Below are 25,217 nucleotides of genomic sequence, written 5' to 3'. Positions count from 1 at the left end.
CGTTTATTTTATGACTGGCCTAACTTATTCAGCGGTCGCATTCTGAAACAGAATGCTATATTGAAACTGTGGTGCCGTTTTCTAATTATTGGAGGAAAAACACACACACACGTACAGTTTGTTTTTGTGTGCGCTGTAGTTTTTTGCCCGTCTGTGAAGTTGTGTTAGCTTAGCTCATCAGAGCCGCTCCCGAGGCAGAGAACTCTCTTGTCAGCTGTTACTCTTTGGCGCAGTCACAGACCACCGTCCTGCCGACGTGGCGGGGCGGAAGAGCCGCTGGCTGGCACCAAACGGGTGAGCTGCACTGTCACTTTCATAAAAACAAAACTGTCTCCCAGCTTTATAATTTTCCTTTGACTATACAAGCGAAGAACTGCAGTTCAACTTGAGATTAGTCTTTCATAAATTTGCTGCATCGCTTTGTTTTTGTGTGTTTGTATGTGTTTAGGAAGTGAGAAACATCCATTCATGTTAGCGTGAAAGTAGAGCATAACAGTGCTCTTTGTTGCCTGTCTCTTATACAGCGTTGCCTATGCTGTCACGTTGCATTAATGCTATAAATCGCACTAAAAAGGCAGGGCAGTCTTTAATACATCCTTACTTAGGTGTTAGCATTAGGGAATTATTATTTGTCACGCTGTCACGCTCTATATGAGTCAGAGGAAAAGATGTTTATATAATTTATGTCAAAAGTGCAAGATTATTGTTACTGCTCAAAATGCAAAATGAGAATTATGAGACCGTGGTTTCCAGTATCTGTTTAAAGCATTTTTTTTGTGTGTGGGTGAAAACATATTTTTCTATTTTGTGAAGTTTTATATATATATATTAATTATTATTTTTAACCACACCAGCTCTTCTGATTTAAAAAACAAAAAAAAAACAAAAAACGTTCTGCACAAGGACCTTTTTCTGGCAGAAAACTCCTTTTAACAGTAATAAAATCACTGAGTGATAGTCATATGCATCTGAGTACAGCAACTGAACACAAGATGGCAACATCGGACATGAAATGACCAGCAGTACTGTCGCTTTAATTATAGCACATATAAAATTCTGTGTTGTCAAAATTCTTTCAGTTGAGTCCAGTTTTATTTAGTTGTTCACAGCAACAATTCCCCTCACGGCACTTTCTACTGCAGCTTTAATGAAAAAAAAAAATCACATTTAAAACCTCACTCACTTATTTACGACACTTGGCAATGGCGGGAAGGAAAAACTCTTTTTTTAATAGGAAGCGACCAACAAATCTAGCTTCATTGAGGGACAGCTATCTGCTACCATATGGTGGGAGGTTGAAGGGAACGAGAAGAGGAAAAAAAGGAGAGCATAGCGAGAAAATGTCTCTAATTCCAGGCCAAATAAAATAAATAGTATCCATCGTGTTTATTAGAGAATCGGGATAATTGTTCGTTGCTGCAACAGTTTAGAATAAGATAGAAACTCGACTCTTTATTTACAGATTATTTAATGCACACCTGCACCCTAGAATGCTTCAAAGAGAAAATACAAAGACAAACTGCAACTTTAAGATATGGAAATAAATAAGTTAAATAAATAATAAAGGGCTAAAAAGAAAACAAAAATAAGAATAAATGGTACTGCACCTTAAGTAAAAACCAGGGTGAGATAAAAGAGATACCCACTCAAGTGGAGTCCCTTTGGTTGTTGATGCCACAGTGGCTAAACGTGGATCTCCCATGCACTGAAAATGGTGTGTGTTAAATAATGGTGTCAATCACTAATTCCCAAGCCAAATCTGAGGCACCAGTGCAGACCCAAGACAGGCATTCCTGAGATTACATCTCTCACCTGGCCTGGGCTGAGCTGGGTAAGGAGCAGGTGACCGGTAAGAAGGGGGTCTGGGTGTGTCTTCAGGGACTGCTGCATGTGACTGAGAGGGATGGATGGGGTAGAAATCCAAGTTGTCATTTTTTATGATTTTCATTTTTATTTATATATTTTAAAAAAAATACTTATTCTACATCACTTTAAACCAGGAATGTTAAACTCCTTTTACATGGGCCACATAAAGCCCATTTTGATCTTAAGTGGCTGGGACCAGAGAAATTAATAATACCTGTGTAAAATTGCAGCAATGAAGGTGGTTGGTCTTTATCAATAGGAAAATCTGTGAAACTTATGAAAATACAGTCAAAAGTTCAAAATCTATGCGTCCCTTTCTAAAGCTGTCCAGGGGACCGGATTCGAGACTTCACCGGGCCAATTGTGGACCCCGGGCTTTATGTTTGACACCCCTGCTTTAAATGGTCCAGGAGTCTCTATATACCCCAGTTTTTTAATTGTTATTTAATACATTATATATTATCAACAAAAGTCCCTTACAACATGTTCAATTGCAAGTACAGTGAGCTGCAGAAAAAAAGCTCCCAGTCCTTAAAGCCAGATGTTTTTAGCCCAGTCACACCTCTTATGACGTATGTGTGGGATACAGACACAGCTTGATTGACTTTTTCCTCAATCCTCTTTGGCACGGAACAGTTTACACAGTTGGTACTCTTAGTACTTCATAATTTGAGGAACATTGTTTAGTGTCACTAAAGTTAATCCCAATGAAAAGTCTAATTCACACTAATAATTAAACGCTGTGTGAATGTGCCAGGCCTCAAGAGTTTCACACATGATAAAACATGTAAGAACTGAGTGTTTCCACTTTATGCTTAGATTTGTATAAACAGTGTTTTTGTTTTAGGGAAAGTGCATTTATACGAAAGACACAGATGAGCAGTTTTCCACTAAAAATCCAACTTTTTGCAGATCATCATGTCTCAGGCTGCCTCCTCTGATGCTGACCCCTCCACAGACCCCACCCCTCCACCTGTTCAGCCCCCCGACCCTGTTCCTAGCCTCGGTCAGGATGTACCAGCAGCCGGTACACCCCCAGCAGATCCACTGCAGCCTCTTTTCTCCCCTGAGAGTTTTGATCAGTCCAAAGAGCAGTCGACCACAGAGAACACCACCACCTCTGAGACATTAGAGGGTCAGGCTGACCAACCAGAGTCTCCTGCAGAGAGTCAGATGATTGAATGTGACCAACCAGTGAGCCTGGAGCCAGACACAGAGGCTGCAGAGGAAGATGTGGAGGTTTGTTTCACAAGCTGAAGTTTGATTTATGTTTCCTTGACACAAAGCACTGAGAGGAAAATGTCTCATAGATACACTTGCACACAGTTATAAAATAACTTCAAAGAAACAAGAATTTTGAATATATTTAGGATTTTTATTCAGGAAATTGTATATACAGGCTCAAATATGTACATATAATCACTGAAATCTTTAAATAAGTGACACTGAAGGTGTTACACTGTCTTTTAGCTTGACAAAGCCAAAGCCTATTAACTTCTCGTTAGTTAATTTGATTGATGAAAACTGCTAGTTTCTGTTTTCATGATACATGAATTTCCTTAAAGCTAAGATCCAGCCTTTCTATGTATAATACAGCTTCATATTGACATTTTGAAATATTTAATAATAAACAAGCAATTATGATATGTATTTAGAGATTTGTGATTGTCATTTGTTTTGTACTTTCACACATATTATAGACCAAACGGTTAACAGTTTTATTCCTTTCCTATGATGGATATTTGCGCACAGAAGTCCCTCCTGGACAAAGAAAAAGGTTGGGGAGCTTGGAGTTCATGGGGAAAATCTCTTCTGACCACTGCCACCTCCACAGTGGGTATGTCCCAGGTTTTTCTCATCCAATTCTTTTCTTCACATTTACACCCATTTCACTCACCACCAGTCCCTCCCTGAGCTGGTTCTGCCAGAGGTTTCGTCCTGTTAAAGGGGAGCTTTTCCTTTCCACTGTCGCCAAAGTGCTTGCCCATAGGGTCATCTGATTGTTTCTCCGTATTATTGTTGGGTCTTTATCTTACAATATTAAGCACATTGTGGCCTTGTGATTTGGTGCTGTATGAATAGAATAGAATTGAACTGAATTACATTTCACCCTGTGATTGGCCAGTTGTGCATAACTGTGGCACAATCTGATATCCCCATGTTGATGTTGTTCTTGCGTCACCATAATAATTTTGGTTCAGGGTCAACATTGAAACTGACCAGTGATGTTGTGTGAGCATACAGTTAGCATTAACTGAGAAGGTAGCTAATGCTATTGAAAGCTATTACTAGCGAACTAACATGAGTTAAATTTGGCTAACAAAAACCTAACTCCATAGTAAATTTATTATATTGTATAAATTAATAAAGAAAGCACTTGCAGTGCTTACTATTTATTCCAGGAGGGTGTTTTATAAAAACAGAGCTATTTGTTTTCTTTTTCCCCTCCATTGCACAGCTGTGACATCACAGCAACATGACTGGTCAGTTGCACAAATGACGATGCACAAACACCAACACAGGAATGTCAAATACACCATAACTATGAAAGGACCCAAACATTGTTGCACCCAAATCTGTACACGATTTGTGGTGCAGCAATGTTTTCCAAGATGCACAATTTGAAAATGCACACTGTCATCACATAAACACTTTAACAATATCTATATGTGTATTTGCTCATGTGTAGCGATTCAGAAATCGCTGGTATGGTATTTCTGCAGTAGCAGGGACCTGATAGCAAGGTGATAGTAACAGACAAGCACAGAGTCCTTCCATAAGCAAGTGAAGAAACATTTTATCGCTTGTCTTACTTCTGCCATCATTCTTGCGGTTTCAAAATTGGCTCATAGATTTCAGCCAGGATTATTATAGGACCATGTGTTTTTATATATGTAATGAGAAATGTCGCTGGCAAGCAGGAGAAATAGACCATCAATGTCTACTTCTCCTCATGTATGTGAGTCTTTAATTTGCTGCTTTCTGTGTGCAGGTCAAAGCCTGACCTCAGTAAAGGTGAAGGCAGGAGAGGCACTTCGTCTCCACAGAACCTCAGTTGGAGAGGAGGCACAGGAAGAGGAGGAGGGAGTGGAGGAGAAGACAGAAGGAGGAATCGAAAGCAGAGAGATTGACCTGTCCAACTCCGGGGAGTCGTCTTCTCCTACTGCAGCCACAGCTTCTAGCAGGGGCGTTTTCTCTACAATCACACATGCCGTACAAAACACTGTGAGTGAACACACATACACGCACAGAGAGACACACAAAAGGTATCCATCTGATGAAGCTTCCAAACCATGTCATGAAAGAGTGTTAGTGGCGATTAAATCATACATTTCACCAGGCAGTCATGTACTCAGATATGAAGAGTCGTCTCGTTTTCTTAGTGCCCATAATGCCGCCTCGACAGTCTGCTGCCGTGTGGTCTTAGGGCGCTCACTTTTGCACTTTGGTGTCCACAGCAGAGCTGTCTGTGTGATGGAGTTGTGCTTGTTTCTGATGATGTGCTTTACCGAATGTTTGGAGGTCGTTCAGTTTAATCAGATCCACAGCAGTCTCCTGAGACTTTTAGACTTAGTGAGAGTTTTTTATGGTCGCCCTCAGTCATTCTCCTTCCTCCTGGCAAAATTTTTAAATATTTAGATTTCAGGTTCTCTCTGTCTCTCTCAGGATAAGTCAGTGATCAGTATAATGCACTAGTGGTGTCACAGTTTTGCTCCTAACGTATAAGCATATAAAACTGCTGCTGAACTGCAAACATAATTGAAAAGCTTCCCTATTAACCCTGAATGCTACAGTATTAGCAGACAAGTAGATGCAAATAGAAGTAAGTACTCTGAAAGTGGGGCTTATTTAATCTACAAAATCAGGTTAATCCAAAATAAACTGTTTAATAAGATGTCTCAAAATATAAGTGAGATTTTAAAAAGAATGAACTCTACAGAGCTTAACCTATTTAATTAGTTAACCCTTTAACTAATTTAGCCTATAGAGTTACAGCAGACACAGCACAGCTCTATTATAGCCTCAGATTGGTGAGAGTGCTTGACTGTGATGACTTCAGACAGCGTCCACGCTGCAGAAGACAGTCCTTGATTTACTGATCCTCCTCTGGACGTCGCTGCCAGCTCCTCTCCTCTCCTTCCCTGCGGCATTCCTCAATCTGTGTTCGATGGCAAGCCATGGTCGATAGAAAAGTCGAGCCCCTTCAGTGCTGTCAACGATTTATTTATTTGTGTTACATATTAAGTACCTCCTAATTCACAGTTTTAGTAAGCTGAAATATTTCTCATTAACACATGCTCTGCCTCTCGATTTCCTGCTGTGTGAAGGAGCGCAGTTAAAGTTAAAGACATCATCTGTGCTTTGAAAATCAGACTGGAAGCAGTTGTGAGCTGTTATGGATTGTAAGCAATGATCTCTTGATTTTTGGCAGAAGGCTGCAGTTTTAAAATTACAATCCTACTTAAATATTTTGCAAAAACATTCACTTTATTTTTTCCCTCTTTGTTCCTGACTGAACTGACTGAGATTTAAAGGGTTAATTGATTAATGACACATTTAATTAGTTAACAATGTATTTATTTCATTCATTTTGGCGCTCATGGACCTCAATAAACCAAGAGCAAGCTCATATTTTTTTAACTGAATTCATTTAGTTTTCAGTATGCAAACTTTCAGTATGATATTATTTAAATTACAACATTTTATAAAAGTGTGCAATCTAAATTTACAATTTTGTTGGTCAATCCTATTTTGTTTTTGTTTTTTTATTGTTTTCTTTAACAGGCTACTGTAGTTTGCTGAACTGCCTTTCCCCTCCCACCCTTCCTCGCTCTGCATCTGTCTCTCTGTGTCTCTCAGGGTAAGTCAGTGATCAGTGGAGGCTTGGATGCCTTGGAGTTCATTGGAAAGAAGACCATGACTGTTCTTGCAGAGAGTGACCCGGGTTTTAAAAAGACCAAAACTCTGATGCAAAAGACCGCGTCACTTAGTCAGGCATGCAACTGACCATCTCATCTCATCTTGTCAGATAAGAAATGAATCTGAAACTGGTGTGTCGTGTGTGTGTGTGTGTGTGTGTGTGTGTGTGTGTGTGTGTGTGTGTGTTTGTGTGTAGGTGTAATTGCTTTAAATTGGTGGCTCTGTTTTTTCTGATTTTTTTTTTTTTTTCTTTTTTCAGATGTTGAAGGAAGCCAAGGAGAAGGAGCGGGCCCGTCTGAGTAACCAGCCTATCAGTGCTCCCACAGCTCACTACGGTATTCTTTTTGATGACTACCAGGGCTTGTCACACCTGGAGGCCCTGGAGATTCTGTCCAATGAGAGTGAAGCAAAGGTAAGGCGCGAGTGTCGGGAATACAGAAAGCGCTTCAGAAACACTGCCTGTTTCAAGCAGTTTACCTGCAGCTGTGATTTTAGGTTCAAGCCTTCCTCTCCTCCCTGACCGAAGAGGAGCAGGAGGAGGTGAAGAAGGAGCTGATTTACATCAAGGAGATTTTCATCAAGCAAGAGGAAGAGGAGGATGTGGAGACAGAAGGAGGAGGACAGATGAAGGATAACGGTGATCTTAGTTCCCAATTACACTGTTCTACCCCCTTATGTGAGTGACCCAGATCGACTGCTAGACCTGCTGTAGGTGGAGGTGGTCCCTTAGCGCTGACCCAGGATCAGGTGGCCTTTGACAGGCACCTGGATGGGAAATGATAACCCAAACTGTTAAAAACAGGGTTTGTTGTTGAACACACTCATGACTGCACTTATCTCTGATGCTGGCTGTGGGCAGCCTGCTGTTGTTCCTCAGGGAGCTTTAGCTCACTTATTTTAGTTTTAATCTTTTCAAAGTTTGTGCAGTTGTGCAGAAAGTTAGTTTGTGCAGATTCAAAGAGTGCTTTTTAAAAGCGTGCTCCATCAATTTCAGACACAAAGACTAATCCTGTGGTATTTGGTTGCTGTTTAAAGCCGTTTACACAGCCTTCTCCAGTTTCAGCAACATTGCAGGAAAAAAGTGAGGCAATGACTTTTCCTTTGTTTCTTATGAGGCAACAAACTTATGGAAAATGGCCTGAGTACCCCTCCTTCTCCTGTTACTGATGCAGGATGATCTTTTAGCATCTTATAACGAGATGAAAGACACTGCATGGCTTCAGTGAAAACGTGACCAGATTAACTGCGTTGTCATCCTTGAGTCAGGCTCTGTCAGCACACAAAAATATGTTCTTTTCTTTGTTTATATGGAGGTCATCTAAACTCCACGAAAAAAAAAAAATTAAGAAAATCTGGACCTTTTCCTCATAAACTAAAAAATAGCATTCCTTTGCCTGAACTCTCTTGTTCTGACCCAGTTCAGCCTCTAATAATATTGCATTAGTATCGTCACTGGTCACTGGTACAGGTAACCTAACCTGACAAGTAGGTCTACCTAGGGTTATGATCAGCCACCCTTTTGATCCCAAACGTCTTATTATCTGACCTGACATTTTTGTTTTATTCACTCTCTTATGACTCTGACAAGTCACATCAATCTGTTATATTATGTCGTAATTAGAGTTCAAGAATCCAAATTTTCACTTAAACATCTGCTTCATGTCAAATAATCTTATATGCTCTGCATCCTAGAACTCTGCATCCTAGAACTTACCCAAATTATATTTCCTCTTCCTAAAAGCCCTGAAAACCTTAGATCCTTACGGGAATCAGCGATGACGGTGACTGTTCCTAATCTGCTAAAGAAGTAGAAAATGTTCTACTGGAGTGAAACTGTGTCAGTGTGATGGCAAGTTTTGGTCTCGTCACATCTCACCACTTTACATTTTAAAGGGTTTGTGAGGGGCACCTTCAGGGGATGTCATGGAGGTGCACAGCTCAAAGCAGGCAGGCGCCCTTTTGCTCGGAGGGTTGAACAGGATGCCTGATCCGGCGTTTGGTGTTCAGGGGCCACCGACACATTTGCAGACTCAAGAAAAGCCAACAGAAACAATCCATAAGATCCAGGCGCCGAATCTGCATGTTTTACAATTCCAGCTGTAATTTATACACAGGAGTTTGAATTACGTTGGCATGACAACAACAATATACGCTTCGTGATCTCAGCATGGAGTAAATCGACTGATTCCTGACATGTGGTGTAAATGCGTGTAGCATCACACTTTAACACGTGCTTTGTGTATTTAAGTAAACTGACACGAGGTGGTGCATGCCTTTTGTGCATTTTTATCAGCTGCTGATGGCGAGGAGTTTGTGAGTGTTCTCACCGAGCTGCTCTTTGAACTTCATGTTGCCGCCACGCCGGACAAACTCAACAAGGTGACTCACTCACACAGATGCCAGTAGTTTTCATCCATCCATCCATCCATCCATCCATCCATCCATCCTGCATTTTGCTATCAATTTTAAATTAACTGTCTTTTCTGTAAATTGTACAGTTTAATAATAAATACAATCTTTTATATTTTTTTATTGGCAACACCGGTTGTTAAGTTACTGACACTTACTACTTTACATCAGCACCATCAGTGGGTGAAGCGCCTTTTTGCCTTCTGGTACATTGTCTGTGACGAGCCTTTAAATCACAGACTGTGTATAAAATACAGACCTTAGTTGTGTGGCTGAAAAGTGAAGCTGGTGTTGAATTGCCTAAAACCTGTATTTCCTCTAATGTCCAGAAGGAGGCGACTCCTCTGGTTTCAAAAAGAGGTCTGATTGTACAGAAGTCTAGGAAGTAGCCAGTATACTGTCTGTGCTCTGAATGTCATATCATTCTGCATTATATGGACAAAGGTATTGAGCCACATCATTTATGAATCCAGGTGTTTTCAGTCTCGTGGCCACAGGTATATAAAGGCAGCCTGCCTTTACAAACATTTGTGAATTTGAAGGTGGCACTGTGATAGAGAAATGCCAGTGTTGCAACTCTGATTCAGCTGTTGCAACAAGTCAACTGTAAGTGGTATTACTGCAAAGCAGAAGCATTTAGGAATCACCGCAAGTCACGTAACGTTACAGCACAGGATTGCCGAGTGCTGAGGCACATAGTGCTCTGCTGACTGAGTAACTGCAGGGTTTCGACATCAGCACAAAAACTGCGCCCGCTGCTTCATGACTCGGGTTTCTGTGGCTGAGAAGCAGCACGCAAGCAATACATCATCAATCTGGCTTTGGCGAGTGCCACATGAACACCACCTGCCTGACCGAATCGTGCCTGCTCTAAAGTTTGATGGAGAAGGGTTGTTGTCTTTTTTCTGGGGTGTCATAAACACTCCTGTAGGTGTAATGCACAGATAGTTTCCTTCACATAGTGATATGATTCTGATTTGGAAAGAAAATCTTTGATTTTTCTTCTATAAAGCTGTGTTATGAGTATTAGTTTATACCTCGTTTTATTATGAAATTGTGTTGAAATCATGCATTTCAAATTCCATAGTGTAGTTTAGTACCAGGAATATTCTAACAACCACCAATCATTCTTCCTATTTGCTCTGAGAAAACGGTCCACAAAGCTACAAAAATACACATCTTTGTATCTACACTCAACATAGTAACTCTGCATCCTGCTGCAAAGCTAATTTAAAAGTTATCAGCCCCTAAAGCCATCCTGCGTAATCACATTCACATATATAAAAACCAATATTAGCATATATCCCCTGCAGTTTGCATATAGAGCCAACAGGTCTGTAGACGACGCCATCAACATGGCCCTACACTTCATCCTGCAGCATCTGGACTCCCCAGGAACCTACGCCAGGATCCTGTTTGTGGACTTCAGCTCTGCCTTCAACACCATCCTTCCAGACCATCTCCGAGACAAGCTTTCCCAGATGAATGTGCCTGATCCCATCTGCCGGTGGATCACTGACTTCCTGACGGACAGGAAGCAGCACGTGAGGCTGGGAAAGAATGTCTCGGACTCCCGGACCATCAGCACCGGCTCCCCTCAGGGCTGTGTTCTTTCTCCTCTGCTCTTCTCCCTGTACACCAACTGCTGCACCTCCACCCACCAGTCTGTCAAGCTAATCAAGTTCGCAGATGACACCACCGTCACGGACACATGAACAATAACCACATGACTGTCCCCGCCACTAACATATGACCCTACGCTGTGTAACTGCATCATTTCATGTTTGGCACTGATCACCACCTGCACTCATGTATATATCTTTCTACGTAGCACTCATAATTCTTATTCTCATGTATATATCTCATGTATATCTCGTGCACATATCTTTCTTTCTACATAGCACTTTAATTCTTATTGTCTGCACTGAAGCACCGCAGCAATTTCCTAATGTTGTAAACCTCAACATCTGGCAATAAACCCATTCTGATTCTGATTCTGATTCTGATATCCATGTATATGCATCTAATTAGCATACATCAGGATCAGGGTGGGAATGTGTCTTCATGCAGACCTGATGAGTGGTAATTATGCATCTCCAGGCTCGAATGAGGGCCCATGATTGGGTGAGCAAGGTGGAACAACCTGTCACTACAGAGACAGTTGGCAGGGAAACGCAGGACCAGCCAGGAGGAGAGGAGAACAAAAAGGAAGAGAAGAAGAAAGACGGAGAAGAGCTGGGGGAGAAGAAGGGCGAGGAGGAGGAGATGAAGGGAGGAGAAGAGGCAAAGGAGAGCGACCCCATATCTGTAGAGGTGACGTCTCATCTGCACTGTTATGACTTCTGCTTTCAAGTTTAAATTCCGTCACCTTTTCTTCCTGCTGTCACTGCCTTATTTGATTTGAATCACTTATTCTGTGTGTGTGTGTGTGTGTGTGTGTGTGTGTGTGTGTGTGTGTGTGTGTGTGTGTGTGTGTGTGTGTGTGTGTGTGTGTGTATACACTCACCTTCCTCTCATCAGGCCATCTACCTGTCATCGGTCAGCAGTCTGGCAGAAGTGACGGCTCGCAGCATCGAGCAGCTCCACAAGGTGGCGGAGCTCATCCTCCACGGCCAGGAGCAAGAGAAACCAGCCAGAGACCAGGCACACGTCCTCACCAGGTATGTGTGTGAATGTGTACTTGTATTACACACTTACATTGTGGGAACTTCCTTCTGTGGGTATCCCCTTGACAGGTTCAAGGTTATGGTACGGGTTAGGGTAAGCCTCCAGGAGATCAATATAAGCTGTTGTTATGTCTTTGCTAAGGGAAATAATGGAAATGTTTGGGATTTGGCATTTGTGATTGTTGAGGTTAGGTTCACAAGCAAAGAAGACTGAAACAGTCGCATACACTGCCTGGCCAAAAGACAAGTCACCACCTGGATTTAACTAGGCAAATACATAAGAGCTTATCATTTCTTAGACAACCGTGTCAGCTGTTACTGCGTTTCACTGAAATTATTGGACTGTGTCAAGCAAAGAAAACAACTAAGGAGATTGTTGGAACTGCTAAAATTGGAATGAAATGATAAAAAATCAACATGTAAGAGCCTTTCCACACACACAGTGCGAGAACAGCTCAAGTGATTGGGACTAAACAGCTGTGTAGCCTTAAGAAAGCCACTTATCAGTGAGGCTAATCAGGAAAAGGGCTTCAGTATATTCGGGAGCATAAAGATTGGAGTAAATGAAAAAAGGGTCATGTGGTCTAATGAGTTCAGATTTACTCTGTTCCAGAGTGATGGGTGCATCAGGGCAAGAAGAGAGGCGGGTGAAGTGATGTATTCATTGTGTCAGGTTTCTGCTGTACAAGCCTGTGGGGGCAGTGTTACGATCTGGGATTGGTTCAGAAATTGAGGTCAGCTTACTACCTGAAAATACTGAATGACCAGGTTTTTCCTTTAGTAAATGTTTTCTTCCAATGTGGTTGGGTTGGATTCATCAGGCTCAAATTGTAAAAGAGTGGTTCAGGGAGTTCAGGGAATAGGAGACGTCATTTTCACGTGGATTAGACGCAACAGACTCCAGACATTAACCCCACTGGGATGTGCTGGAGATAACTTGCCGTAACAATCCAACATGCTCATCATCAACACAAGATGTTGGTCAAAAATGATCAAAATAAATGTTGCACAGTTCACGTGTGCATAAGCTTATGAAAAACGTGCTGTTATCAAAGATAAAGTCGGTCCAGTTAGAGGGTCTGATTTTCCTTTTTTTCGGCCCTGTGCTAGGGCAGATACTGCAGCTTGGGGAAGGCTTTGATAAGGATCTGTTTTACCAGGATCATTTGGGTGAATCCCCCTGGTACCAAGGAGAGAGGAGGACAGAGAGAAAAGGGGATTGAGGGGCACTAAAATAAGAACAGTTAGGTGTGTATGGCATTAGGTCTACAATTAAAGAGCTAGCAAAAACTAAATGTGAAGAAATAATCCATTTGCACATAATGTGTGTCTGCATGTCTGTGTGTGTGTATCTGTGAGGTAGAGAGAGGTCAAGGAAGAGATAGTATCACTACTCCAAGGAGTGATGCATGCTCAAATCCACTCTTCTTATTGCAGGTTGACATGTGCCATGTGTAAGGAGGTGGAGTGTTTGGCCAAGAAGTTCTCTGATACGCTGCTCGATGTTGGGGTAGGTGAGAGTGTGTGTGCATGTGGGTGTGTGAACATTAGGGATGATTGTGACTATTCTAATAATGTTTGCTATTGTCAAAAAGTATCCATCGGGGTTTAACTTTAGTTCAGTTGGGGCCTATTTTAAGTTGTATGAATACACACGGGGTGCTCTAATGAGTATTTATGCCAACAGAGCAGTCTCTGTAGAGCTGACTCATAATAAATACAGTGGTCGTATTCATTGTAATTAAACATTTCACCCACTACAACAACGTGACTCAGTGACAGCAGAGCTTTTTAGATGTAGCAGGAGATATATCAGACAGCTGATGTGTGAGTATTTGTTTGTTGGATCAAGTCACTGTTTCTTTTGTTTGTTTGGGGGTTTTTTCATAGGCTCTGCTGACAGTAGTAAAATAATTTTTGATCTTTGTCTTTGTACTTGTGTTTTTCTGCTACTCCATCATCTTTTATTGATCTCACGAGTGTCACTGCCTCTCTTTTTTAGGGCCAGAGGAAAGCAGAAGAGCTGAACCCACTGGTAGAGAGTGTGCTGCTAGAGGTGAGATTTTTTTACTTTGAACATCGTGAATAAAAATAAAAATGGATAAAATTAATGATGTAGCAGTCTCATGATGAGTGACAGATAAATGATCAGGATCATCATCACTAATGCAATGGGAACTGAGTTTTAAGAGGCACTCAGACGAGATCCACACAGCGTTTAAAGACTTGTTCAACATTTTTCAGAATGCATTTTTTTTTACAAATTGCATCTCTAGAAACAAATCTTTCCTCATTTTTATTGTTATATCTCTGTGACAGCGATGCCAGGAGGCATTGTTTTCTTGTGAGCAAAGCACCTGTTTAATGCCTCGAGGAATTTCTGGATGACCAGAAACATCCAGAGCTGTGCACACAAACTGTGCACATGTAGCATTGTTATATTCCATCCATCCCCATCATGGATTATTCTCACTACAGGTGTCTAGCTAGAGGATTTACAGCTGTTGGAGCAGAATAGCAAGAGAACAGTTTCTGTCCCCAAGCCATCAGTCTTTGAAACTCTCAATTATATACATATATGTATATATGCATATATATTGTTCAGCACTATGCTACATCTACTTATGATTTCCTATCCGCAGGGCTCCAACAGCACCAACTACATCCAGAATGCATTTCAGCTGCTGCTGCCCATCCTGCAGATCTCCCACATCCAGAGCCAACACTGCCGACCCGCCACAGAGGCCGCAGCACAGATTCAGCATTAACACTGCCTGTGCAACTGCCTGCCAGTGTGTCTATTGTTGTACAGTAAAGTATAGAGAATAGAGTCACCAGAACAAGTGCTTTAATCTACACTAAGTGCCAAATAGTAACAGAACACAGAGAATATCATCAGGAAGATACCAGCTTAACTGACACACGTAGTGGTAGCTCGCATACGTTTTGTTTGTGTGTTTGTGCCACGTTGTGTCTCTGAATGTTACTTTGCCTGTTTTGCCGTTGATGTTTTGCTTTAAGAAACCAAAATGACGTCCACGCCTCAAAACCAAAAAACAGAATATTACTCATTGTACTGATCAAACTCTATATTATTGTACATTGAGCTTTCTTTGCACAACAGGAAAAAACATAGACTAACACTAGTAGAGTGTCTGTTGTGTTGACTGTTTAATTGCAGGTTAAGATAAAATACCAGCGTCAGTGATTATATATAGTAATATCATACTTATTTTGTTTTCTGTGTTAAATTATATGAAACAACACTACCTTATATTTTATTTCCATCTTTTGTTGTGAACATTACTAATGTGATGTCGGTTAATTAATTTCTGTTTGCGTCTTGTTGTTGGACTGAATTAGATGAGCGATACCACTCTCTACGCTAAAAGTGAAACCACAGCCTTTTGAAGGGAATCGGCTAGTTTGGCTGCACCAAAACCAAACAGTGTGAAATACAGCAACAAAATAACAATAAAACATTTAATTACCCCAGTAAAACAAAAACTGTCTGTTTTGGGGGGGTTTATTAATTCAAACCTGCAATAACTGATTTTAGAGACATTTTTTGTGGAAGTAAATAGTGAACACTTGTGTTATGTATCACCTTTTAAACACTATCATTCATTTAGTGAATTTTGACTCTTTAAACTCTGATTTTGGCTTTTGCTAAATCCTAAAGGGGACATTGAGCTCTTTAGCCGGAATTACTCCATCATGTGCATCTGTTTGTTGCTAAACAATGAGCTAACTCATTGTTCACTCACTTTAAAGGTTATTGAAACACGATAGGTAGATGTGGATTGTATAACTCGCACACAGCAATCTTTGCTGAAACGGAGTGTAACTTCTGATTCTTTGGTTATAAATATGCATTAAAACTGCCTCACTCTGCAAAACTGTTGGTATAAGGGTCAATTTATCTCAAATTATTGTGGGCCATCTGCTCGACCAGCTCCAGTCTGCATTCAAATTTAAAGATGCAACATTGTAATATTTATTTGTATATACAAGAAAAAATCAGTATTTGTTGCATTTTTGTATATTTCAAAATTAAACATCATTATTAGACTCATCCAGTGGGTCTTGAAAATAACAAATATGCATATACTTCACAAGATCATTTTCTCCGTTATAATAAGACTTACATCTGGAAGCTCCTGAAATTTGTTCTTTCATATTAAATAATGAGCTAATGTCTCTAGTGTGCAACTTGTTGTGTTTGCTCAATCCACCCAGACATTTTTAAGCATTGTTTCCAAATTACAGACCCTGATTCTATCTTACGGAGAAAGAAAGATCAGAGAAAGTTTTAGGCTTTTATCTTGGACATTTTTGAGATATTCATGTTGAAACATTGCCTCAGAAAAGAAAAACAAAACATGTCCAAAAAAGTATTTGATACACGAGGCTGAAACTTCACAGCTAGATTATAGTCATCCAAGTTTTAAACCATTCGATTTTCAAGCAATACACAGGTGGTTGAGCAGACAATGATCTAAAAATGTGATGAGCGATATGAGGTGGAATGACCCATAAGTTAAAATATTTTTCATGTCTCCCTCTTACGCCATAAAAGTAAAAGAGTAGCGATTGGGTTTAATAATTCTGAAAATGTGCTGCAAATACAGATGTTTTCCAGATGGTTGAGTACGACTGACTGCAAAAAGAGCAAATTCACAGTAAGACATGAGCCTTGCAGGTGCTGCTATCTGGAGTTAGTTACTTCCTGGCAGAGCGAGCTTGGCTCCTTTAATGTTTTTATGGTGAAATAAAACCAGGTGGTTACTCGCGTTCGACCTGCTGTACACTTTGTGTGATTCCACTTTAAACACCCCAAAGACAGCCTTACATGCACACATAGGTTACATGTTTTTACTCCAGAACAAAGCCTTTGATCATGCGTTCCAACATTCAGAAATGTATACCACGTCGGTTTCATCTCACACATCACCGCAGAGATGTGTCAGATGTGTTGTATCTCAACTATGCTCTACATTTTTCTCCTCCTTCTGAACCGCCGTCTCTACAGAATTTGAGATGAATTACTTTATAGCGCTTAGCCCACAGTTACCTCGATCTCTGAAGGATAAATATTTCTCTCCCTCTGCTTCTTCTTCAGTTTTAGAGATACATGGATGCTGGCAAGGAAAGCTATTAAGCAAACAAGATATTAGTCAGTGCTGTCAAAATGTTTTGGCTCCTTTCAGCTATAACCAGACGGGGTAAGGCTGTTTATCAGCCATGCATCTGACTCAGAATACAAAACAATTTAGTTCTTTCAGGGTGAAAAATGTTCGAGGGCCAATCCATTTATTTAACTTTTGATAGTTTAATAATGTGTAGAGACTGTCCTCTAATAAAGTGCTAACATAGACAAAGCTTCCGAGATGACATGCTGAAAATAAGTTCACAAGCACATGTAGGTGGTTCAGATATCTTTATTTTCACCATTAGTAATGCTGGTAAATGAGGCGGCTGTTTTCCTCCAGCTTCCTCCGGCTGCTCGCCTGTCATCGAGCAGGCTCATCTTTGATGGAGCTGACGGAGGGATGGCTGCGATGATGCAGAAAACCTAAAGACAACAGAAAAAAGGCACCAAGCGCACTGTTAGATGACATTTTAAAAGGGTTCTGATGTGTTGATACTCTGCAGTAATTGTCTACTGAGATGAATTTTTTGACGATTAACTCCGCCTGGAAGATTACGTTTTTGGAAGTGTGCATGCCGTTCTGTCTGTAAACACCATAACTCAAAAAGTTTTGAATGAATTCCGATAAAACTTTACGTTTTTTATTTAGAATGGAGTCGTGTTAACAATCCATTCAAAATTTGGCTCACATCAACCACAATCCTCAATGTCAAAATAATGATGTATAGGTCCAAAATTACCAAAAAGCCTTATAACTTAGAAACTATGATTCTTATAAGTGTTGTGTGTATTTTATAAGGTCAAACATCATAAAATGTCTTTTAACTTTACGACTGCCTTTGTTTGTATTGGCAACATTTAGGAAATGATACTGGTGTATGTGTATTCTAAATATCACATTATAATTTACATCCAAATATCACATCACATTTAACCTCTGACCTTATGTTTACGTTTTACGTAAAGAGAACAGCCTAATACAGCAAACAATTCAATGATAATTAGCTACACATTGGTATACTTTTTGTATTTATGCATTAAGTCCATCATATTTAAAGCTACACTTTGGAGTTTTTGAGCTCTCGTAGCACCATTCGCAGATTACCACACACGTATGAAAATGAAGGGCGATGTGGTTCCCAACCGTGCAGCAGTTTCAAATAACGTATCCAGCAATACGCTGGTAAGGACAGGACTAAAGGCCGACCCATAGCATCTAAAAACTAAACCGCATATAATTAATCAAACTTTGGTTGCATGAAGAGGCGCCAAGTTAAGTCTTGAATGCGTGCAAGAGTATCTGAAAGTCATCAACCAGCTATTGGTGGTCATAACCACCAACAGCTTTCTCTTTGAACCTGTACAATTGTTCCAGTAAAGACTTTACCAGTATAGCAGTGGTCAGCATTTCCATCCATCAACATTGATATGTCATCTGAAAAGTATACGTGAGGACAATCAGAACGTGTGTTTGTGATCTGACTCATTTTTCTAAAAGGTGCATGTGTGTGTACCTACTTTGACTGTCAACTTCTTTAATTGGTGAGAGCCCTATCCATTTTGGTAAAAAAAAGAAAAAGATTAACGTGGTGAAAGCAGTGAAACAACAGATCCATTAAATGATGCTGACTGATTAAAAGGACTGACCTGACCAGGTATGAAACCCGTATAAGTGGAGGTTTGTCCCTGCTGGACCAAAAAGAGTTTGTTAGAATCTCCAAGCCTGTTGACGCAGATGTAAATGCGTTTTTATTGAGCAGTTTACCTTCAGGAGGGCTGACTTCTGTTTCTTTGGCACCGTCTATATAAAAGAGTAGCATAAACATGTTGTAACTCTCATCTTCTGGAATAAATTTTAGTTTACTTAGTATATTATTAATATATTATACTTCAGAGACAATACAGACTATTCACAGACCAGGATTTCTAAAAGTGACCATGTACTGAGCCAGCATATAAATGAAGACATAGATTAAATACACATTTAGTGTGTTTGTTCAGAGATCTAACACACTGGTTTTTGGTTGATAGTAAGCCATGGCTTATCATTTTTTTAACCATTACAGTGAGAGGTGGCATTTCTTGACACCAGATGTATTTGTTAACATTGAATGGCTGAGTCTTATGTTTATACACCATTTAATCATTAGTTATTAATAATCTCTGTCTCTCTTCCGGAGCGGCTTCCTGTCCTCACCCCTCACTGACTGTCGAAGACGACTGTCCCTCCCTGATACTTGGACTGCTAGAAGCTTCTTCCTGTTAAAAGGTAGTTTTTCCTTCCCATTGTCACCAAGCGCTTGCTCATAGGGGGCAGTCTGATTGTTGGGATTTTCTCTGTATTATCACAATATAAAGTGCCTTGAGGTGACTGTTGAGTTTGATGAATAGATTATGCTCCCTTGGTTTGGTTCTGCCTCTATATTTGATGTTAAGTTATATATTGTGGGTGAATGAACTGTATGGTAGTGTATTCTGTCCTTGAGGGCTGCTTGAAATGTCACAGAGGGCTGTGTATTGGTACATGTGCACTGAGAAAATCCTAGTGGGGGTTGTAATTTGAGGCTTCCTGTGTTCCCTTGAGTCTGCCTCCTCTTAGTGTTCATGCCTCAGTGTAAGACACTCATTTCTTTGTCATTTCCTTTTTGGGTGTGGAAGTCAGTTTTTCATGAGTCTTGCTTCAGTTCGACTCTGATCTTGTCCCTCATTGGTTTCACCTTTGCTTAATTGTCATAGAAGGTTTTGTACAATATGACAAAACCAATCACTTCAGAATTTCTCATAATAATAATTGTTTTTTAAGTTCTCTGCACTGTGGTTGAAACTAGTCTAAAGCAGTGGCTCTGATAGCAATATGCGGCCAGGAGAAAAAGCTTGTCTTTCACCATAGAAGCAGGAAGTCTCACGTCACAGCGCTAAACATGACTTTTTGCACTTTTGCCTTGCACATTGTCAGTCACCTTTGGACAGACCACTGCTGCTGAACATGCTACATTTAAACATTTTTCTTGTGTTATAATTAGAGTTTGCTTTTTATCTTTATGTGTAAATGGTTGTTGTTTTTTTCTTATGTGCACCTCAGTTTGCACGCTCAGTCTTGCCCTTCAGCAAAAGGTGAACTTGTTTAAAGTTGGATATTTTTAAGCACTCACAATATTGAAATCCAGTGAAGTACAAACGTATCTAGTGTACAGTAACTTCAGAATACACATTTTGCTGGCTTACCATTTAATTGCTGAGTAATTAAGTTGAAGCCATCAGGGTGCACCTTCGGCTTCCCTGGCAGAGGAAAAAAACATGTCTTAGGACGCCTGTTTCCACCACTGAAAAACAAAGCCAAGCCTTTTTTATATTCATAAGTCCAAACTTTCAACTCACTAATACAAACTCAAACTCAACTCAAAAACTCAAAGTTTTTCATTTTTAATTAGAAATTTAAAATAGTAACTCAAAATTTTGACTTTGTTTCTTCAGTTGTGGCATCATAAAACGAGTGATTTCTTTTGTTTGATTGTTTTTTGTCTCTTACTGCACAAACGCCTTTTCTTGTAGATTTGTCCGATCACACTCGTTACTATACTCAGCAACACCAAACACAGCAGAGCCAGCCAGACCACTCTGAGCGCACACTGCCACTCATCTGGAAAACAGAGGAACATTTTGGACAAAGCAGAGTCTGAAACAATTATGTATTATTTTCATTACTGACCTCTTTACCTAAAGAAAAAAAAATCCATCCCAGTCATTCCAGCACTAAAATTCATGCCATGTGAAAATAAAATACATGAAAATGTAGAGTGGATGAAGGAAGAAAAGAAGGAAGGATAAGAAGGCAAGAGACCGGCAAGGAAGGAGGACTGGAAAGAGATAAAAGACATAGAAGAGGCAATATAAATAATAAGAGGAAATGAACAAACAAGAACAAAGAAAGGGAAAAGCATAAATGGAAAGGTCTGGTGGAGGTGCTGCAGAAAAATTGGAAGGAAATGGATATCCAGCTTTCATTATGCACTTTGGAAAATATTACTTAATCAATGTCTTAAGCATGAGGGACTTTTGGAGAGCAGAGCAGAAAGAAAGAAATCAATACAGGCTTAGAGATACAGTAAATTAAGATGTACTGTAGTTTTGGAAAGTATGACTGATCATGTAGTACAGAGGAAGAGGGAGAAACAAAAAGTCAGGAGAAGAACTGAAGGAAATTTCTTCTATTAAAAAGAATGACTCCATTGTGGACTGAGAGAGTGGGCAGCTTGGAATGAAATGAAAACTGAGTGGCCAATTTCCTTGTCTCCTATTGTCTCCTCTTTCCTCTCCTTTCCATCTTACAGTGAAGCCACACTTGCCGCGTGGGGATCAAAGAAGCCCAGCTCCATCCGCCTGACACCAACCTTTCTGTGTCCGTTTCCATGGCAGCTTTTCCTTTGCTGTTGAATTCCAAACCGTTTGATTGGCGAACCAAAGGAGACAGCGGCTTTGATTGGGCGATTCAGAGTTGGGCAGGAAAGGGAGACAGCAGTAGAATGCCTTCCTCTGTCCTTCATCACCACCCTTATTTTCCTCCTCCTCCTCCTCCTCCTCAGGTGGGTAGAGGTGTAAGGAACTGTGATTGCTGCGGCCGTACAAGGTGAGATTCAGGGTCTCTGCGTTGGGCAGATGAAGCTCGGCTGACACCTCCAGATGTGACTCGTAAGCTGTGGGTGAATAAATAGCATGAATGTATTGATTGGGGCGTAAAAGGCTTATATTGTCTGCTGAAGAAGGCATCGCAGCGCAAGAGTTAAATAACACCAGCCTGTGAACATGCTCACAGTGACGCTCACGTTAATATGCTCATATTTTAAAGCTTAATTAGATTCTTTAATTAGTGAAAGGCGATCAGTTCTCTCTGGAAGCGTTGCACCTCTGATGGTCTGCTGAACAACAGAAACACAAGATGAATTATGGCAAACTTCGTGACAGGTGTCCTCTGTACAGTTTTCATGAAGTTTTAGAGACTAAAAGCCTTTTCCTGTACAAGGCTATAAAAAAGTTTATTTTACATTGTAAATCTACCCTCAAGTGGCTGTTCAAGGAATTGCAGTTTTAAGACCTGGGATGCACCTTTCCACTACTAAGCTACTAGCTGAACACTAGCTGAAAAAACAGTACAACCTCTCACCCAAATATTGCTAAAGGTGCGAATCTCACAACTAACAGGTAGGAGCAAATACAAAAATATACACCAGACCAAACCAGAGGTATATTTCAGATTTGACAAGCTTCAGTTAGCATGTTAAATGCACTGAGAAATAGACTGAACAAATATGGCTTGCTTGGAAGAGTCCCAGGACAAACCCTCTTCTCTTTAAGAAACATGCAGCTTGGCTTTAGTTTGCAAAAATGCATCTGATCATGACTTCAGGAACAGTGACAGAAGAGACCAACGTGATGTTAGGCCATAATGCATATCAGCATATCACCTCATAACAGCTATGAAGCACAGTGGTGGAGGGGTGATGACTTGGGCTTCTTTTGCAGCCACAGGGCCGACACATCTTGCACTCAGTAAGTCAACACTGAACTCCTCTGTACACCAAAGTATTCTAGAGTGAAATGTGAGGCCATCTGCCTAACGGCTAAAGCTTGGTTCAGACTGCACCCTACCACAGAATGGCTGCAAAACAAAAGGGTTAAGCTGTTGCAATCAAAGTCCAAACCTGAACATGACTGAAATCTTGTGGCAAGACCTTTAGAGAAATGTGCATAAATTAATGCTCGTAAGCCTCAATGAACTTAAATGGCATTTTAAAGTGTGTCCAGTGTGAGCGATTGATGAAGTCATACAGAAAACAACTGCTTCAAGTTATTGTCGCTAAACTACTGAATCATGGGATCTACTTACTTTTTCACAGGACTGCATAGAGTCCTCACTGTGACGGTAACCATAAAATGTCACTTTTAATAAACAATTAATTAGTTGTTAATTAGCTTAAACTTTTCAAATGTGATGGATCCTAGAGTCATGATTCACCTTGGAAGTCTTAAGAGCGTACACAGAGTATGCTAAGAGTCTAACTGAAGCATGCCCTGGACCACCTTTTCAAGCAGACCAGGGCACAGTTTACTTAACCGCACCCAGACGTGGCACTCAATAATCACACTAGCCAAACACACTAGACAGTACGGGTCAGATGCACTCAGCGGTGTGGACTTCAGGCAGTAGCAAGCTTTTCTAAACAGAAAGCAGATGTTGTTGAGTCTCTAGATGTGAATACCTGAAGTTGAGATATTTCTGTGTACTTCTGCCATTTCCATGTCTGTCTCACACATGAACCACCTCGCTTTTGGATCATCTCTGCCTCGCCTGACGTCTGAAGCCGAATCTGTTGTATTGCTTTGATCTTCTCGTATGCACGCTTGCTCCCATTTTTCCTGATCTGGAGTCTGAGATGGGTCACACATATGGCCTCTCTTAGCGTCATCATTTCCAGCCTTTCCATTTTCTCCCTCTTTCACCTGATTTCCTTGTTCGCAGGGTCGGTAGGGAAGGCAGAAGAAGTTCACTTTTGTTACTGCAAGGATAAAGAGAATGAACACGGCAAAATTCAGACTGATTTCTCAGCAGAAGCAGGCATAAAGAGGAAAAGCAGCAAAGAACGAGCTGTCAAGCTATAAATCATAGCAAGATCTCGAAATGGAAGCTGTTGCCTCCAGTTTGTATCTGACAGAAAGAGACAGATGAGGAAAGACACAGATGGAGAGACAAAAAAGAAAAACCACTGAAGGCAAAGACGGCAGGAGCACAAGGGTAAACCGAGATGCTCTCATAAAGAAACGTGTTTTCAAGGCAACACAATACGGAAACCTTTTCAAAAGGGCTGTCAGTCAGAGTTGTATGGAGCTATATTTGGGTCTTATTTATAATCTTAGACCGACACAGACAGGTCTTTCCACAGACAATGTGTGTAAAGAGGAAGCAAATCAAGCGAACGTTGTCTAAAGCTTTACTTTGATGCAAAGTTTGAACAAAAGCTGGATAACATTCTAACATTTACACAATACACACGCACACACACACACACAGAATGAACTAATGTGGATTTGAAGCTGTTTGTGTGACCAACCTTGGTAAAATGTGAAAAATTCCGGGAGGCAGATGATGAAGGCAAGAATCACGAGGAGAAGAAGTTTAGTAAGTGCTGCTCTTGCCATGGTTGTACCATAAGATCACGCACACACACACACGCGCGCTCAGGCACAGGTACTTGTTCACACTGGCACAGGCATGACTCGTGGCGCGTGGTGTCTTCTTCCCTCTCGAGTTTTCAGCAAACACATCCATTCACACTCGTGCCGCTGCCCATCAGAGAAGCCGTCGCTGGACTTTTTGATGTTCTCACGATAGAGTTCGTAATTTAAGAAGAGGCTGGCCGCAACATTTCAAAACACGTACACAAAGCGAGAAGCAACTTCCCTTCCTTTTACACTTCCTGTCATTTTCTGAGTAAGCGAGAAAGAGAGAGAAATGGAGCGCTGCACAGACAACAAAGAGTTTCAGTCAACAAAATGTAAGTACAAAGTGTGTTTCTGTTTGACTGTGGATGTGTGTGTGTGTGTGTGTGTGTGTGACCACTCATCCTCTCGTGAAAAAAGAGACAAACTTTATCGGACTATTTATGAATTCAGGTCCTGTGTAAACAGCAGGTTACAGACATATGATTATGTGTTGGATGTGTAGTCTCTTTGTAGAGGGAGAACTGCGTTTTACAAATGTTAAAAACAGAGTGAAAAAAAGGTCATTTAAAGGTGAATGATCTTTAAAAAGTGGGAAACAACAGTAACATGTGGTAACCTGCCTGTGTCACTGATTATTAAGATTAGGAATGAAACTTTACATGATCACAAACACACAACAAAACCCCCCGATCTCCACATGTGCAGCTTTCCTGCCTGTCGTTTATATAACAGTCATCTCATAATGCAGTCTTTGTTTGTCATCATGACAGACTTTTTGTCTTGTGATGCTTCTTCTCAATCACAGAGGAGTTTCTCATAATTTTCTACAGCAGGATTTTTAGATTATATCATATTATTGCCACCATTTCTCATAAAATGTGATATTTTCATTATCACAGATCACATATACACGGATGTGTTTTTTTTTTATAGATTTGGAAATACTAAGACATTAGTAGCCTGTAACCATTCTTTGATACAAAACT

The 25,217-nt window shown here is 40.5% G+C and overlaps 2 protein-coding genes across 6 annotated transcripts; one reads left to right on the top strand and one right to left on the bottom strand.

Annotated features, from left to right (window-relative positions):
* Nucleotides 1-248: 248 nt before the first annotated feature.
* fam114a1 (family with sequence similarity 114 member A1) lies at nucleotides 249-16,061 on the top strand. 3 transcript variants are annotated; one of them, XM_085459390.1, is made up of 13 exons: nucleotides 249-294; nucleotides 2,779-3,105; nucleotides 3,619-3,703; nucleotides 4,859-5,091; nucleotides 6,727-6,861; nucleotides 7,046-7,198; nucleotides 7,282-7,423; nucleotides 9,080-9,165; nucleotides 11,296-11,508; nucleotides 11,716-11,855; nucleotides 13,299-13,371; nucleotides 13,864-13,917; nucleotides 14,504-16,061. In XM_085459390.1, the coding sequence occupies exons 2-13, from the start codon at nucleotides 2,785-2,787 to the stop codon at nucleotides 14,627-14,629; spliced, it is 1,761 nt and encodes a 586-aa protein (XP_085315516.1). In that variant the 5' UTR covers nucleotides 249-294; nucleotides 2,779-2,784; the 3' UTR covers nucleotides 14,630-16,061. The 3 variants fall into 3 exon arrangements, with proteins under 3 accessions (XP_085315516.1, XP_085315513.1, XP_085315515.1); XM_085459387.1 differs by having other exon boundaries at nucleotides 7,282-7,462; XM_085459389.1 differs by lacking the exon at nucleotides 249-294 and adding an exon at nucleotides 329-1,849 and having other exon boundaries at nucleotides 7,282-7,462.
* A 1,225-nt stretch (nucleotides 16,062-17,286) lies between these two features.
* On the bottom strand, nucleotides 17,287-24,537 carry LOC146707835 (uncharacterized). 3 transcript variants are annotated; one of them, XM_085459385.1, is made up of 10 exons: nucleotides 24,120-24,536; nucleotides 23,271-23,567; nucleotides 21,405-21,707; nucleotides 20,543-20,653; nucleotides 20,239-20,292; nucleotides 18,779-18,814; nucleotides 18,661-18,699; nucleotides 18,532-18,564; nucleotides 18,401-18,448; nucleotides 17,287-17,436 (listed from the first exon to the last, which is right to left on the bottom strand). In XM_085459385.1, exons 1-10 carry the CDS (start codon nucleotides 24,205-24,207, stop codon nucleotides 17,375-17,377), a joined length of 1,071 nt encoding a protein of 356 aa, XP_085315511.1. In that variant the 5' UTR covers nucleotides 24,208-24,536; the 3' UTR covers nucleotides 17,287-17,374. The 3 variants fall into 3 exon arrangements, with proteins under 3 accessions (XP_085315511.1, XP_085315510.1, XP_085315512.1); XM_085459384.1 differs by having other exon boundaries at nucleotides 18,661-18,702; nucleotides 24,120-24,535; XM_085459386.1 differs by lacking the exon at nucleotides 18,401-18,448 and having other exon boundaries at nucleotides 18,661-18,702; nucleotides 24,120-24,537.
* Between the last annotated feature and the right edge of the window lie 680 nt (nucleotides 24,538-25,217).

Source organism: Copadichromis virginalis, linkage group LG6 (genome assembly GCF_057382275.1).
Source record: "Copadichromis virginalis isolate Kocher_CV1m ecotype Utaka linkage group LG6, C_Virginalis_male_GT1.1, whole genome shotgun sequence".
In the NCBI taxonomy this organism is placed as follows: domain Eukaryota; kingdom Metazoa; phylum Chordata; class Actinopteri; order Cichliformes; family Cichlidae; genus Copadichromis; species Copadichromis virginalis.
The sequence above is the reverse complement of the archived record's forward strand: the minus strand, read 5'-3'. Positions and strand labels throughout refer to the sequence as shown.